Source organism: Rhinatrema bivittatum, chromosome 2, assembly GCF_901001135.1.
Source record: "Rhinatrema bivittatum chromosome 2, aRhiBiv1.1, whole genome shotgun sequence".
NCBI classification, from domain to species: domain Eukaryota; kingdom Metazoa; phylum Chordata; class Amphibia; order Gymnophiona; family Rhinatrematidae; genus Rhinatrema; species Rhinatrema bivittatum.
The window spans coordinates 165993077-166008210 of record NC_042616.1 but is presented as its reverse complement, the minus strand read 5'-3'; the positions used below and the strand labels follow the sequence as shown (position 1 = coordinate 166008210).

Genomic DNA, 15134 nt, shown 5'->3' with positions numbered 1-15134 from the left:
CCTTAAACTGTGGCCCTCAGTTCCATTGGGAACAGTATGATGGAATGGAAGAGCAAGCCTAAGACTTTGATGGGTCAATGGAACTAAGGGCAAGAGAAAAGCTCTGAAGATTGGGTTTGGTGGAGGGAGGGGGCAGAGAGAAAGATAGGAATGATTTCATGCCAGACAAGTACATTGCAGAGACTTAAAACAGTTTTCCTACTTGCCCCCTTTCTAATTAGCAGCATTCACTTACTTCTGTGCAGGAGAAATTTCTGTCATTCCATGTGATCCATTCCTTCATAGTTGGGGAGTCCAGCATAGTAAACACCTTAGCAGTACACAAACACATCAAACACCCAATAATTTAAACTAATAAGGATAAAATTAATGCATCAGTCTCCATATCTATGACCTTTGATTTCCATTCACTCTGAAATTGTCAGGGAAAGGTGGGAGGAGGGGAGCTGCACATAACTTTGTCATCTTTCATTAACACACACACACTGTACATACTCTCTCACATGCTCTCACACACACATTCTCGTCCCTTTGGAGTGAACAAGCTGTAGCAACCTCCACCTACTCTTTCCTCTTGGGACTGATGGCCAGAAGAAAGCGGGAGCTGCTCCTGCTCCTTCTTCCCACTCACGAGGGCCCATGCAACTACTGCCTATGCTGGGCCCACATGGGTGGGGAAGAGCAAGGAGCTGCAATAGTCACAGTCCTGCCCCCAATGTACCATCCTCAAAACTGTGACACTAGCAGCTACCTACTTCTACTGGTTCTGCACTCACTCTCATTCAAATCCCCCAAAATACATTCTTCCTTCTCTGCTCTACCCCTACCCCTTTTTTCCACTTTACTCTCTCACTCATCCATTCCCCTCTTCCCTCACTCTCTTGCCCCTTTCCTTCCTCACTCACCCCCTACTCCTTTCCCCCTCTCACTCACAACATTCCTTTCCCTCTCTCATTCACATCCTTCCCTCTTAGGCAACCCCCTTCCTTCCTTCCCTCTCACTCACCTTCCATTCCCTTCTCTTTTCACTCACTCAACTTAGCTCCCCTTCCCTTCCCCTCACTGAGAAGGGAAGGGGAGCGGAGCTAAGTGAGGGGAAGGGAAAACATAAGAAATTGTCTCTCACCTTCCTTTCCCTTCGCTGTCAGTGCATCTCCTCTCCTACTCCCCATGTCCTAACTGCCCATGGGGGGAGGGGGGAATCCTGAGGGCAGTCATCTTTAGTGCCTGAAGCATGTTACCAACAGCGCGCCACTGCTGCTGCCATGGTCCCTTTCTTCTTGCTCGCCTCTCTGGTTCCTTATTCCTGCCTGCAACGGATGAAGATCCCCTGGGCACATCATTAAATGTGGGCTGTCATCAAATTTGCACCACTGCTGCTTTTTTCATCCTGCCCACAGGAGATGGGGGGGGGGCCCTCGGGCATGTTTTCAGAACTGCGCCTAAAGGCCAGGTGAAGCGGCCGCAGAGTTTTCAGGGACACTTTTTGCCACCTCAAAAGATTGCCACCTAAGGCGATCTCCTCACCCTGCCTCATGAAGGAACCACCCCTGCCACTTGTGGCCACCGGGGCCTCAATTATCTTCAGCTGCGAGTGGGATGAGCTACGGTCGTGGCCACCGGGCCTCACTCCACTTCAGCTGCGGGTGGGATGGGCAAAGCTCGTAGCCCACTGGGGCCTCCATCATCTTCAGCTGTGAGCAGGATGGGGCTCTGCTTGTGGTCTCTACGGCATCTCCAAATGCTGTGCAGTAGGGGAATTCTGCGCAGATTTCCCCCAGGAATAAAGCTGATGGTATACGTTACACCCCTTTCTAAAGTTGGTAGTGCCTGTGCACTATGGATGCTATGCCCCTGTCCGAGGCTACTAAGGGAACTTAGAGCTGTCCTGGCAGCTCCGCTGGCTGACCTTTTCAATGCTTCCTTAGAGTCTGGAGTAGTCCCGGAGGACTGGAAAAGGGAGGATGGGGTTTCTACTCAAACGTAGAAGTGAGGAGGAGGCTGGGAATTCCAGGCCAGTAGATCTTATCCTCTGTGGTGCGCAAACTAATGGAATCGCTGCTGAAACAGAGGATAGTGCAACTTTTTTTTTATACTTTATTTTTATTATATCTAATCAAAAGATTCCAAGAAACACTCTTGCAATGAAAAGTATACAAATAAGAAATGGGATCACTACATATATCATAATATAGATAAAGAAATACACCAAAGTCCACAAATCAAAGAAATAAAAAGCAAGCAAAAAAAATGGTACGGCTTGCTGAAACACCAAACCATATTTTAGTAGAAGCTAATACCCAAATGTAGCCAAGAAACATAAAACCATGGAGTATCAGAAGAAGCCTTGCCTGATTTAAAAAAAAGAGGTCAGATGACTAGGTTAAAAAAAAAAAGACATAATTAACACTGCGGTATCTAACTAAACATTTGGCTGGATCCTTTAAGTAAAAAATAGCACCAATTTGTAGTACTTTACGTTATAACAATAAGAACTGTCTACATCACGACTGAGTGGCATGAGCCACATCAGGAAAAATTATAATTTTACAATGATAAAACTCATCTCTGTGTTTGAAAAACAATTTCATAATCCAATCTTTATTAGGTTCCAAAACCAGATTAACCACTAATGTTGCAACATTAATACGACCCTCAGAGGCAGTTAAATTGCCGGCATCCAAGGATGTAGATGAAATTAAATCCCCCACAAAACCCGTAGGTTTCTCCTTTTGAGTCATGGGCAGATAAAAAACATAAGCAACAGGTGGAACGGATTCAGCCAGGACTTTTAGGATCTCAATCAAGTATTTCCTAAACATTTCTTATGGAGAAATCAAATCTATCTTAGGAAAGTTAATCAAACAAAGATTCTTTGCTTTGGAAATATTTTCAAGGTTCTCCCTCTTCCAATGAATCACAGAATTATCTTTAATTAAGGTTATAACCTTTATTTGAAGTTTTTCTGCTTTCTGCTCCACAGCATCTACTCTTTTAATACATTCTGTCAATGATTTTTCCTGAACATTAAGTCACAAATTAATATGCTTTAAATTAGTAGCAACCTGAACAATTTGAAGAGAGAAAGAACTTCTGAGGCCTTCAATAGCCAGCCGAATCTCTTCCAAGGTAAAAACTTGGGGATTAATCATTGAGAAGGAAATTTCCATTATCTCACCCAAAACATGCTGCAGTGATGCTCCTTCGTGCAAAACAACAGTCTCTTGGACTTCCGTGTGGGTAATCACCGGTGGCCTGACCGTCCCCTTGGAGCCACTCGACACCACCACATCCATGGCTTCCATCCAAGGTTCCTTGATGCGTCAGGTAGGATGTCATCATCAACTGGGGACACAAAGCTAACTCCAGTTCGAAACATCAGTGGTGTTCTTTCCTCCACACTCAAAGAAGTATCCAGGGCCGCAGGGGACAGTAGCAAATCCTAACTTAATATCTCACTACAAGGTGAACTCATGGAGGATTCAGGCTGGCCATTCTCCTGGAGAATAAAATGCTCGATCGGTCCCATAACAGGTCTGGTAAAATCTCACCTTCCCTTTTTGTTTAACCATAATGGTGTAAATTAAGCATAAAAAAAGCACGAAGAAAAAGGCTCCAAACATCGCGAGAGATCAGTGAGCTGCCGCCATCTTGCTCTGCCCCCTCACTGATGGATAATGCAATTTTTGGAATCCAATGGATTACAAGATCTGAGGCAAAATGGTTTTGCCAAAAGTAAATATTGTCAGATCAATCTAATCAATTTCTTTGATTGAGTGACCAGAGAGTTTGATCAAGGGAGAGTGCTAGACATAGTGTACCTGAATTTCAGCAAGGCCTTTGATACAGTTATGCATAGAAGATTTATAAATTGTGCGTCCTTGGTATGGATCCTAGAGTGACTGACTGGGTAAGAAATTGGCTGAGTGGGAGGCAACAAAGAGTAGTGATAAATGAAATTTTCTCTGAGGAGGGGTTTGTTACTAGTGATGTGCCTCAGGGATTGGTCCTTGGACCAGTTCTTTTCAACATTTTTGTGAACAACTTAATGGAAGGTTTGTTGGGAAAGGTTTGTCTTTTTGTCAATGATACCAAAATCTGTTACAGGGTGGACAGCCAGGAAGAAGTGAAAAACATGAGGAGGGATCTAGCAAAGCTCAAGGAATGGTCTAAGATATGGCAGCTAAGATTTAATGCTAAAAAGTTTAAAGTAATGCATTCAGGATGCAAAACCCAAGGGAAAGGTACAGATCTGGAGGTAATATTCTTCTAAGCATGAAAGAAGAGTGGGATCATCTTGAGGTAGCCAAACAGATGGATAAAGTGATGGTAAAAGCCAATTGTCTTCGTTCTAAAGCATATGGGATTAGACAAAGATCTAAACATGTATACCCTAGAAAAAAAGCATGATAGGGGAGACAGTATAGAGATATTCAAATATCTCAAAGGTTTCCATGCACAGGAGATGAGCCTTTTTCAATGGAAATGAGGTGCTAGAACAAAGGGTCATAAGATGAGGGTGAAAAGGGGGAGTAACCTTAGGAAATATTTCTTTAGAGAAAGGGTGTTGGATGCAAGCAACTGCCTCCCAGTAAAGGTAGTGGAGACAAAAACAGTATCTGAATTCAAGAAAGCATGGGATAAATACAGGGGATCTCTAAGGAAGTAATGTTCAATTAATTGGACAGATGGACAGATTGGATGGCCCATACAGTCTTTTTCTGCTGTCATGTTTCTATGTTTCTATTCTTAGTAAAGCCAAGCTTTAGTTCTACAAATGTGTGGCTTCCAATGTTCAAGGGACAGAACCAGAGCTGAGGAAAATACCGTATTTTTCGCTCCATAAGACGCACCTGACCATAAGACGCACCTAGGATTCAGAGGGGGAAAATTAAAAAAAAAAAAAAAAATTGTGCTAAACCGGCTCTGTCCCCGGGCGTTTGCGCATCTTATGGAGCAAATTAGGGGAGTGCATAACTTTTTTTTTTTCTTCCCATTTTGTTTTCGGGTCTGGGGAGGGCCATTTCGGTCCATTCCCCAGATCAGAAAACTTTTGTCTTTCTAATTCTGTGGGAAACCACCCCCACCCCCAAAAAAAACAAACAACCCATCCCAACACTTTAATTAACAATCCCCACCCTCCTGACCCCCCCAAGACCTGCCAAAAGTCCCTGGTGGTCCAGCGGGGATCCAGGAGCGATCTCCTGGACTTGGGCCATCGGCTGCCAGCAATCAAAATGGCGCCGACGGCCCTTTGCCCTTACTATGTCACTGGGGTCGACCAATGGCAGCAGTAGCCCCTGTGACATAGTAAGGGAAAAGGGCTGTCGGCTGCCAGTAAGCAAAATGGCGCCAACGGATCTTTGCCCTTACTATGTCACAGGGGCTACCCACTGCCATTGGTCAACCCCAGTGACATAGTAAGGGCAAAGGGCCGTCGGTGCCATTTTGATTGCTGGCAGCCGATGGCCCAAGTCCAGGAGATTGCTCCCGGACCGCTCCTGGACCACCAGGGACTTATGGCAGGTCTTGGGGGCTTCAGGAGGGTGGGGGGCTGTAGTAAATTAATTTGGAAGGTCTGGGGGGGGGGGTGTTTTGTTAGATTTGTAATTTTTTTTTTATATTCGCTCCATAAGACGCACAGACATTCCCCCCCCCCCACACACACACTTTTGGGGGAAAAAATGTGCGTCTTATGGAGCGAAAAATACGGTACTAGCTTTATTTCTGCAAATTTCAGAGGTGTGCAAAAGCTGACATACAGGAAAAAATCTCCCTGGGAAAGAAATGAATGTCTACTGAATTGTCCTGAACAAGAGCAGTAGAACCAACTTCTGCCTCTACATCCCAGCTTCCCTAATTACTAGAGATGTGAATAGGAACATGAATTGTGCAGCCCAATCGGGTATTTTTTTAATTGGCTGCGCCCGAGCCGATAAACAAAAAACCTACCCCGACCCTTTAAAATGGATCCATTAGCTTCCCCCGCCCTCTTTAAAGATGGCTTCCATGTGACAGAGGCCGGCCAATGGCACAGATACCCCGTCACATGGTAAGGGCAAAGGGCCATCAGAGCCATTTTTATTAGTGGCAGCCGACGGCCCAAGAGCGGGAGATCACTCCCAGGACTCCCACTGGACCACCAGGTACTTATAAAACTTTTTTTTGGGGGGGGGGGGCGTCGGGAGGGTGGGGAAGCTAAGGAATCCGTTTTAAAGGGTCGGGGTGGGTTTAGGGGTTGTTTTTGTTTGCCGTTTTTCCCGCCCTCCCCCAAAATGATAAGAGAACCCCACGAACAATTTCGTGGGGTTTTCCTATCTGTTTCGGGGAGCCCCCGATTTCTGACGACTTTGAAAATATCGTACGATATTTTCAATCGTCAGAAGCACGATTCACATCCCTACTAATTACTGATGCCATATGAGGCAAAACGTTGATAGGCCTATGGCCCTGTGATGGAGTGACCCTATTTACCTCCTTTAACCTGTGTGGGACCTGGCATTTAAACTGGTCCACCTTAAAATCTACAGAGGGAGAGAGCTCTGTAGGCGGGACCCTGCTGGGAGGGGAATAAGAAAGTGAGCCCACCTGGTATCAGGAGGCCCCTGCATCTGCAGGAGCAAATTGAAGGTAGGCAGTTATTGTTAATGTGATTTTCTGTTTATGTTAACAAACATTGAGATTGCATTAGAAAAGGCTGGAGTCAGTGTGTTTTCTGCTCCAGCCAAGAAGATTTATTCAGTCATCCTCACAGGCCCTAAACATTTTCTTTCCATACAGCAAATAGCACCAGATATTCAGCATTTGTGAAGGTCAAGAATTTTGAAGACCATTTTGAGGCCATTGTGAATATACAGGATCAGGTATTCTAACTACTCAGATTTTAGCTAAGCTGGTTAGGATTAAAGGTTAATACAGCTTTTCCATTTTAAATGCAAAAGCTATGGAGTTTTATGTCATAGGACATTTTTCAAAGATAATTAGCAAACACTTGAATGTATATTTAAATATATCAGTAGACCTCCCAGGTGCTGAACACACAGCCTTTGGACTTTGTGCCTCACTACTTGCCTACAATATACGGATATAGCAATGCACTCTCTATCATGTGTTACAGATTTGCTACTCAATTGACATCCCAGTATCCATTAATGCACTCAAGATTTAAGAAGTCATTAAATTTCTTATGAATATTAATTATGGTCAAGTCTATCACCTCATGTGGAAACATGTTTGAGAGTCTTAAAATCCTCATTATGAGGCAGTTCTTTCTTAGAAGATAAAATTTAGCCTGACTGCACATAAAGTGGAGTCTTCTAATTCATCCTCCTTTGATTTAAACATAGGTAGATCCAAATATTGCAGCTTTACTCCCCTTTTTTCAGGCAAAGGCACACGTTCCCAATGTGTGTGTGAAGAAATGTGAGGTCTTATTTATGACTGATTTACTGGCAGGTTTATCAATGCTTCACATAATTTAGCAATCTTACCCAATTACCAGTATTTTTGAACATCGGATCAGAAGTAGTGAAGAGAGGCTGTTTTATTGAGTAGCATGAAGTGTGTGTTTCTATTTCTACATATAATAGATAATGTAACCTGAAGAGACCCAGAGATCCCAGTGTCAGCTCTGTTTCATATACAATTTGGTGCAGTGCCACTACAGGGAAAAATGGCCATGCCAATGAATAGGGTCTGGATTTGGTCATAGGTAATCACAACATGCTAGACTTGTAGAAACATATTTTCCACAGAGACCTATAAAGGATTCTATGATGCAGAGTAACTTCTAAAGAGTTCAGAATTCACTTGAGAAATCCATGAAAATTCCAGTTATACATTTTTAAAAAACTGATTCAGTTTGGATTTCTCTTCTGTTGATTCTATTTGCCTTTCTATATCTGATTTTGATGAGGTCACTTCTGACTCCACTCGTTTTCTCCATATTTATATTTCCACCATGTGTTGTTCTTTCTGGTTTCAGCAACATAACATTCATAAATTGTGTTCCTCATCGTTATCTACGTTATCTACTTTTTTTTTTTTTTTTTAACTTGACTGATTCACTAGGCTTTCTGATTCCACATATCATCCACTATAAATTGCGTCAAATTCTGCTGCATGCTTACGCTACCGCAGGGATAGGTATCTCCGGGCCTGGAGTGCCACAAGCAAGTTAGATCTTCAGGATAGCCACAATGAATATGCATGAGATATATCTGAATACAATGGAGGCAGCACATGCAAACTATACCTCATGCATATTCATTGTGAATATCTTGAAAACCTGACCCATTTGTGACCAGAGCTGCCAACCCCTGCTCTATACCCTGCCTCATAATTCCCATGCACTTGCTGGGTTATTTACATTTAGATCAAGTCGTTTAATGCAGGGTTTAGAGGTTTCAAAGCCATCTATATGAGTAAAAATTGCCTTCCGCTAATGCTGCTTTAAATCCGTGTGCTGTTACACAATGCTTGTACTTGTAGCCACATTCATAAGAGGCATTCCTAGTAGCATGTGTAGGTCAGCGGAGGATAAGCAATGAGCTATCACACCTCATATCCAAAATGCCCCATCACTCATTGACTTCAGGGTCAAACTTCAAGCTTATCTTTTCTTATTTTTCCTGATGCCCCACTACTGTTTGGTTCCCTTCATGGCTGGTTTTTTGCTATTTTATATACACTTATTTTTTTTCTTATTTTACTCTGAGTTCTGCTGAATAGGGAACCATTTGTAAAAACAGAAACAAAATAAAAATAAAAACATGTACTGTAGGTGCTGCATGATGCAGCAAGCAAAGTCTGGAGGCTTTTTTTCTTGTTCACGTAGTCAAAGAAATAGAGCACAGTCTCCCACAGATAACACAATCAAACATGCATTCAAGTAGCAGTGAAGGTGGTGAATGTGCAAGAAAAATTAGGCAACTTTCACACACAGACTTGTTTATTCTGCTTATGATAGATGTCCATAGACATTTCTTATGATTTTTACAAATTAAGAGTATTCCATACTATAACAAACACAAACATCTAACTTTGACTCTTTGAAATCTAATCGAGTTTCCTAATAAAACTGCATTGATTACAGAGTGAGGGAGAGTTGCGTATTTCTGAAGGACTTGTGAATGAACAAGTCAACCAATAGCAGAGGTGCAAAGAATAAGAATAACTATTTAAAGAGGCACATACCTTCACGGATAGCTGTAAATGGAGTACCTTCTTCTTCTTGAAGTCTGATCACTTTCAATGCTACGAGTTTTCCATTGACCCTAAACAAGAAGAGAGAAATACCAGGAAGAGAAAATTACTGAAAGCTAATGTTACATGATCAATGCTAACAGCTTACTATAAATATTAACAGTTCAGCTCTTATAAAAAAAAAAAAGGGAGTTTTCCTTGCCATCTATTCCTGGTTAACTCCTATAGCAATCTATGAGTTAATAACTGAGACCAACCAGCAGTCAAAATGAAGTTGCATCAAAGCACTTCCTGTCAGCCAGAGACTCCAAGATATTAAAAGGCTCCAACAGACAGCCGTGTAGTGCTCCTGTATAGAATGCCTTGAGTGGTATCTCACCTTGTCTACCAAAAAACGCACACATGAGATTTTTGTTAAAATCAAGTACTGTCTAAATCTGGTTTTGTAATTTTCTAAAATATAAATAAGTTGCAGAATACGTTTCTTTGTACTTTGAAAGTCAGAGCTTATGAACATGATTTGAAAATTCCCTGAGATCCTGCAAGCCAGCACCACATGAAGTAGGAGAAGACAATTCTCTCTCATGCCTCCTAAGCTCTAATAACAATAAGTAGAGCATTTTCTGCCCAGGCACAGAAACGGGTAGTGGTCAATGGAAAGAGGCCTCTCGGCATCAGCATAAGGGGCAGTTAAAGGGAATTCAAGGGAGGAGGCCACGCTTTGTGGTTCCTGTCATAAGTTAAAGGTCCAAGTTATTTTCAGTGGCCATACCTCAATGGTAAAAGATGTTGCTTTGTCCCACCTTAAATCCTTGAGGTGATGGAATGTCATTCTTCCTGACTGATTCTGATTGCCTCATCAAGAAGCAAATTATGATTTTGTTTTGCACAACTTGAAATGCCAAAGAAAATTCCTTTACCATTCAGCCCCCCACCCCCCCAGGGATTGTGATGGAGACATCAGCCTGTCAGTTCAAAGCACCAATTCATACGACTAATGTTATGGTTTCTGAGAATATGTGTAAACTTGAAGAGCATGTTGTGGTTTCTTTTTATACCAGGCACCATTCTCCAAATGCCTATCTGACTGACAGAAACAGTCCAGCACATCTCCATCATCAGTCCAGTGATGCTGTGTCCCTGATGTGTTACTAGAAAGGCATCTTGTGCTTAGAATGTTTGGTTTGGCCCAGTTGTCCCTAAACATTCCCACTTCCTCCCCGTCCTACAGTAATCATTCACACACAATCTAAGCATTTTTTTCAGCAATTCACAGTCTGAACAAGCATCTCAAGGAAATATTTATTTACAGAGAGGGCGGTGGATGCATGGAACAGCCTTCCCAGTGGAGGTGGCGGAGACAAAAATGATCTGAATTCAAGAAAGCAGGGGATCTCTTGAGGGAGTGGTGGGAATTGTAAAGCTAAATTAGTTGAGAGGCTGGGCAGAATAGATAGGTCATATGGTCTTTTTCTGCTGTTTCTATGATTGATTACTGTATATCAGTCTTTATATTGTACAGGGAAGCAGTATGTACCATGGGAAGATCTAGCAGAACATGAATTGTTAGTAAGGAAAATTCCCATTCCTTTACCCTCCTCAGGAATCAGAAGCTGTGGGATGCAGTACAGCAGTGCCTCATAAGGTTAGAGTAATATCAGTTTAGAGAACTTGACTCCCAAACACCACATTAGCTGAAGCCTCTTTACCTCTTCGGTAATGTTTCATGAATGCCTCTCTCTTCCTTGCAGGCCTAACTAGTCATTTGCACATTAAAAGTAGAACTCGCTATCAGAGTGGGTCCTGAAGAACTCAAAAGAATTTTAAAGGCCTTCTTGTACAACTTCATGATACAACATCTAATCCATCTAAAGAAAGAAGTCCGAGTAACTGATGATCTGTTTTTACCAGCTCTGTGTAAGACAGATAAATGTGCAAGTTTGCTGAAAAATAAAAACCTGTCTTTTCTAAGCAATAATTAAGTGCCTTCTTGAGATTCATGGTTTCCAGTTTCAACTTTTTAGGATTCTTAGCACTAGAAAATAATGTAGGCAAAATAAATTCCTGGTTAAACTAAAATGAAGAAGCACCCTCTTGAAATATTTGGCTGGCCGCGGGACAGTCCAGTGACCAGCCACCAAACGTTACCACGCCTCGAACGCCACCATTCCTTGCTCCCGCTGGCCTGGTCCTTAGACACATGAGCATGGTATGTACCACCCCTTGAAGGCACCATGGTGGCAAAGCCAAACTGAGGCACTACCTAATGACATCTCATGCCTGGGTATTTAAACCTCCACCGCGCTCCTCTCCCCCACCTCAGCAACAGGTATCATGCCTTGTGATGCAGTTCATAGCTTTCCTTGTGCCTCTGTCTTGCTGTTCTTGAGACTTGCTGCCTCAGTGTCTCCTCCTTCTATTCCTTTGCTGCCTTGTCCATTGCCTTGTTCCAGTCTCATTCCTGTGTCCGTCCCTATCCTGTCCGTTCGACCTGTCTCCTGGTACTGACCCTCTGCTATGGACCTGGACCATTTCCTTGCCTGCCGCCTGATACTGAACTTTGCTATGGATCATGACCACTCTTTGCTCACCACCTGCCCTGACTCTTGGCCTAACCTGGTAACTTCTCTGCTCACTACCAGCAATGACCTTGGCCCATATCTAGACTCTCTTTGACTGCCCTTAGAGGGTATTTTTCTAAGTCCTGTTGGCCCATGAAATCCAAGGGCTCAAACTGCATGGAATGGGGCTGGTATAGGCGAAGCTTCTGTTCTGATCCATCAAGGGCATGTCTTCTAGCTGTCGGTATAGACCTAGTAGCTTCGCCTACTACCTGCATCAACCACACCACAGCCCAAGGGCTCACAACTGTGACACCTTTATATTAAAAGTTGGAATCAATTGTCAAATTGTAGATGTAGATTGTACCTCTCTTTGAGTGTTACTTATTAAATGAGTAACAAGTGTTTAAATAAATAACAACTCTTACCACCACCTTGCCTGCAAAAAAAAAAATGCCTAGATGGTGGCACTAATATCAAAGCATTCAATCTGCTCACTGTTCTACATAAACAAATTGCATCCAAAAATTTTACCTTAGTGGTCAAAACTAAAGAAAAGTTGAACAGGGTCAAATGGATTCTCCAGAAGAGTATTTAACACATTATTTTAAATTTTAGAAGCTCTAAAACTTTAGGCTTTTGCAAATCTGCTGCTCTGATAAATCTTGCTATGTCTGCCTAAGGCAGCAGAAGAATGTTATCAACCTTAAAAACAGAAACAGTTATATGAAACCTCCATATACTGAGTTGCGTCTAACTCTGGGCTATGAAAAAGAAAATCTAAAACCTAGCTAATGAAGACTTCGGCCCAGATATGTTGGTCTTAGCACCATAAGGCAAAATGTTTCCCAACGGCATAATATATTGCAGGGAAGTTCAAATTGGTCCTATAACCCCCCCTCCCCCCAGCCAGTCAGGTTTTCAGAATATCCCTAATTAATATACATGAGATATATTTGCATACAGAGGAGGGAGTGCATGCAAATAAATCTCATGCATATTCATTTGGAATATCTTGAGAACCCAACTGACTGGGGGGGCCTGTGGAACCAGTTTGAGCACCCCTGATATACAGTATTTTGAACTTACCTGATCAGATCCACTATAAACCTCAGGGCATTTCTCAAAATCTCCAAACCATTAATTTCAGAAACTGCAATGAAAGGCATTCCCGTTCCCCAAGGATTACAGTTATTGTGCTCAAACTGTCTGCTTGTACATTCAGGTATCTTGCAATATCATTTGCTGACACTCTGGCATTCCTAGTACTATCTTTGTTTGTTCAGATAGCATACTATCATCACATTGGTCGATTCAATTATCATATTCTTTTCATTATTCTGATCTTGAAAAACTATTTGAGGCAAAAATACTACCATCATTTCCATGACTAATATATAGGGACTTGTCTTCAGAACATAGTCCCTGAACAACCCATCCCTGATGCATTTGTGTTCTATGACTTGCACTATGTTTTGACTTTCCAGATTTGATCTGGTCTCTTTCTAGAACAATTAATCTTTGACCTCTCAGTTTAGGCTCAACAGTCCAATCCAGTCTGGATGTAGACCATAAGTGCAAGGGCTTCAAGGTTCACATATGAAATCTCTCCAATGGTGGGTACTATGAGTACCAGGTTCTGGATGCAAAGACTAGATGTGATCACTTTCAATTTGTTGAAGTGCTCCACTACCTATGGGATGGAGAACATCTTGCCCTTCAAGAACATGGCTAGTCCCAAACTAGAGAGGGGTCTAAAGAATTATTTTCACCAATTAATATTCCATCTGTGTTCTCATAACAAGGAAATTCTTTTGCTGAGAGCCTCATAACATTCACAATCCATTCTGCTGAAAATATTGTCACAGAACAGAAAATAGACTTTTGTATTAGTTAAAAACAAAATTGAAAAATGAAACGAATAGGGGCAAATTTGTTTCTTTTGTGGGGCCCCATACCAAATTGAAGGGGCCCCATGAATAAAACAAATTCTAATTGTTTCATTCATTTGAAATAGAATCATTTCTATAAACCTTTATAGTTAATGGCTTCCCTATGATTTTATGAGTCAACAGGTGCGTGTATAGTTAGAAATGATATAGTGTAGAACAGGCAGTCAGCAGAAAAGGGCAGGATGGGCCTGTTGTCAAGAAGGTGAGAGGAATGACCTATCACAGTGAAGCAATTTGCCAATCTGACCTATTGCTGCAGATTGGGTACAATGATGCTACTTTTGAAGACTGAGCATGTCAGAGATTTGCTCTGCATTGCTTCTCAAGACATTGTCTGCATGAAAGCATTTGCTCTGAGCTCTTGCTAAAGTTTTCTAAAACTGTTTTTTGCTGCAGTATATTTTATAGTCTTACTGTACCAGACAATCCACAAGAGAGGAAAAGTACTAAGGCAGCACCACGTCACAGTATCTGTGTCTCAGAACAGATGTGTATTGCTTGCAGTTCTTTTTTTCTTTTCTGGTGATTGAAGGTACACCTGGACACTGGATCCAACATGCAGCAGAACTGAAAGCTGTTCCACCGTTCCTCCTTGTTTCCTGGCCCCAACAGTGTATTAAAAACTTATGAGGTCGGCATAGCTTCTGTGCTCTCACAATGACCGAGATCAGCACAGAGGAAAACAGCTCCATGAGTTCTGAATATACTTATGGAGCCGGCTGAAAAGAAGGAGCAGTCGAAGGGGCCCCTGGCCACATCCTCCAATGCAGCAGAAGCAGAAAATGAAGAGTCTCTGGTGAAGCTATCAAAAGGATCCCGGATGAAGAAAAAGAGAGAGGCCTGGCCAATGAGTGTGAGAGTTAATCTATGTGTATGTGTGTGTGAGAGAGTGAATCTGTGTGTGAGTGAATCTACGTGTGTGTGTGAGAGAGTGAATCTATGTGTGTGTGAGGGTGAATCTATATGTGTGCGAAAGAGAGAGAGTGCCTAACTGTGTGTGTGAAAGAGGGAGCCTGCTATCATGTAAATGTGTGTCATTGTGAGAAGGAGCTGCCTACCTGCCTCCTACCATGATACTGGCTGTTAACTGGCCCTCCTGCCAGCAGGTGCCCTCAGTGGGCCATACTCAATCCTGTTGTAGCCTCCACCTTGAAAGCTGTATGGATTGAAGCAAGACGAGTCCTATAAAATCCTGCCTCATTTTTAACGCTGGGTGTTATCGAATCACCTTGGCTCTTTGTTCTGGCCAACCTTATGCTTGTTTATGCTTCCCCTTTGCATTGACTTGTGTTCATTGTGGCCTGTTAAGGCCTTCTTGTCCTATTCTATGTTATTCCTGGTTGTCTTGTTTCCCTGTGGGACCTTCCAGTGGCCCTTCTGCCAGTGTACCCCTTTGTCTGTGTATACACTGTCTTGT

General features: G+C 42.5%; 1 protein-coding gene across 2 annotated transcripts in view; it reads right to left on the bottom strand.

Annotated features, from left to right (window-relative positions):
* The window catches only part of CDK14 (cyclin dependent kinase 14), a 1214920-nt gene that overhangs the window by 798415 nt on the left and 401371 nt on the right, over window positions 1-15134 (bottom strand). For both annotated transcript variants that reach the window (XM_029588836.1, XM_029588837.1), the window contains exon 5: window positions 9196-9275. In XM_029588836.1, coding sequence (XP_029444696.1) covers window positions 9196-9275 — 80 coding nt within the window. The remainder of the gene's footprint in view (window positions 1-9195; window positions 9276-15134) is intronic.